Source organism: Arachis ipaensis, chromosome B07 (assembly GCF_000816755.2).
Source record: "Arachis ipaensis cultivar K30076 chromosome B07, Araip1.1, whole genome shotgun sequence".
In the NCBI taxonomy this organism is placed as follows: Eukaryota; Viridiplantae; Streptophyta; class Magnoliopsida; order Fabales; family Fabaceae; genus Arachis; species Arachis ipaensis.
Window position 1 is genome coordinate 9,279,348 of NC_029791.2, and position 1,770 is coordinate 9,281,117.

General features: G+C 37.9%; 1 protein-coding gene across 1 annotated transcript; it reads left to right on the forward strand.

Annotated features, from left to right (window-relative positions):
* Window positions 49–1,076, forward strand: LOC110264978. The gene is made up of 2 exons (XM_021107672.1): window positions 49–453; window positions 750–1,076. Exons 1-2 carry the CDS (start codon window positions 49–51, stop codon window positions 819–821), a joined length of 477 nt encoding a protein of 158 aa, XP_020963331.1. The 3' UTR covers window positions 822–1,076.

Here is a 1,770-nt window from a genome sequence, read left to right on the forward strand (position 1 = left end):
TGACCCCCCCCCATTTCCATTTAGCGCGACCCCTGTCACCTAGTCCTAATGTCACGCCTCCCACCCCCAATCGAAAGTTCCAAACTTAGCGCTCTCCTCTCACAGTCGTGCTCTCTGCAGTCTTTATCGGTGCGCTCAGCCACCCACGTTCTCTCTGTAGTCGCGCTCTCCTCTCATGGCGCCCAGCCACCCACGTTCTCTGCAGTCACGCTCTCCTCTCACGGCGGCGAACCCACGTTGTTGCAGCATCTCCCAACGCCGGCGAGAGACCGTTTCTCCCACCACCTCGCAGTGAAGCCTTCCTCCCAACGTCGCCGAACCACTTCGCGGACAGAGCACCACGAAACCCTTGCCAGATCCAGCACCACCCTCGCCACCCACAACACAACACCTCCCAGTCTCCCACCCAGCCACCGATTCAAGTCAGATATGAAGCTCGAGCCACCGAGTCAGGTATGTAATTTGACTAATTTCTAACTTGCTGATTCATTGTTGCTGACTTGCTGTTTGTTGATTCATTGCTTACCAATTGCTATTTATTGATTCATTTTTGCTATTTATTGATTTATTGCTGACTTGGTATTGCTGCTGGTTATTGATTCATTGTTCGATTTATTGATCTCAATATGGTAAAAAGATAAATTTGAATAATGAAAAAATAGAAGCATGTTTGAAGTATTAGATTACTTCCGTCATTGAATCTAATGATTTAGTATATGTCATGAGAAACTGGATATTGTTGAAACCAGGAACGGTCTTCCCAGCAGCGTCGAGCCACCGACCCCAGTTCCCACCGAGCCACCCAGCACAACACCAGCTAGCAGCCTTCTTTCCGCTGATTCAACTGAGATATGGAGCCCGAGCCTCCGAATCAGGTATGTAATTAAGTAATTTAACTAATTTATGTTCAATAAATCAATAATCATTGATGGATTGTTGTTGGTTGTTGACTTGTTTATTTTATTGTTGTTGCCTTACTGACTTGTAAATTGTTTGATTTTGTAAACAGGATCTTGATTTGTAAATTGCTTGTAAATTGATTTTGTTGTTTAATGTATTTGTTCATGCAGTTTGATGTTAGTTCAAGTGAGAATATGGGTGACACCAGATTGCCGATTTCAATAGTGTATTTGTATTTGTTGATTTCAATGTATAAGATTTTGTAAAATAGTATGGTAGTATTTTTTTTTAATCGATTGAAAAAATCGAACAAACCAAACCAAACCAAACCGAAGCGTAGTTTAATTAGACGATCGGATCGGATGACATTTCTCTCAAAAATCAAACCAAACTACATTGCAAACACCCCTAGAACTATGTCCAAAAAAAAATAAAGCTTCAATGTATATTGAATTAATTTTTAATTTATTAGACTGAAAAATATCATGGAAAACAAACAAAATTACCCTAAAACTAACACTGCACAACAAACACAACATTTTTTACTTATCCCATAGTTAACACGATCTCAAAACCTGCGTTCAAAATTCTTTGTAGTTGTGAAAGTCACAAGCACCCACCTTTCTCCACTATAACAGGTTGTTCAACCAAATGCAATAGAGGATATAGAGATAGAGAGAAGAGGCAGTTGTAGGGCAGGGAACAAAATTTAATAATAATGATGTTAGATAAAATAATTTTTAAAATTTAAAAATATTATAATAAATATAAATATAAAAACTAAAATTAAAAATTTATTAATGTATGATGTCATATTAAATTTTTAAATTTTAATAAGTATAAGATAATTTTAAAAATTTCACCTCAAAT

Coding starts and splice junctions, on each gene's coding strand:
- LOC110264978 (XM_021107672.1), top strand. CDS start 49: ATGTCACGCCTCCCACCCCCAATCGAAAGTTCCAAACTTAGCGCTCTC. Junction 454..749: donor AGCTCGAGCCACCGAGTCAG/GTATGTAATTTG, acceptor TGTTGAAACCAG/GAACGGTCTTCCCAGCAGCG.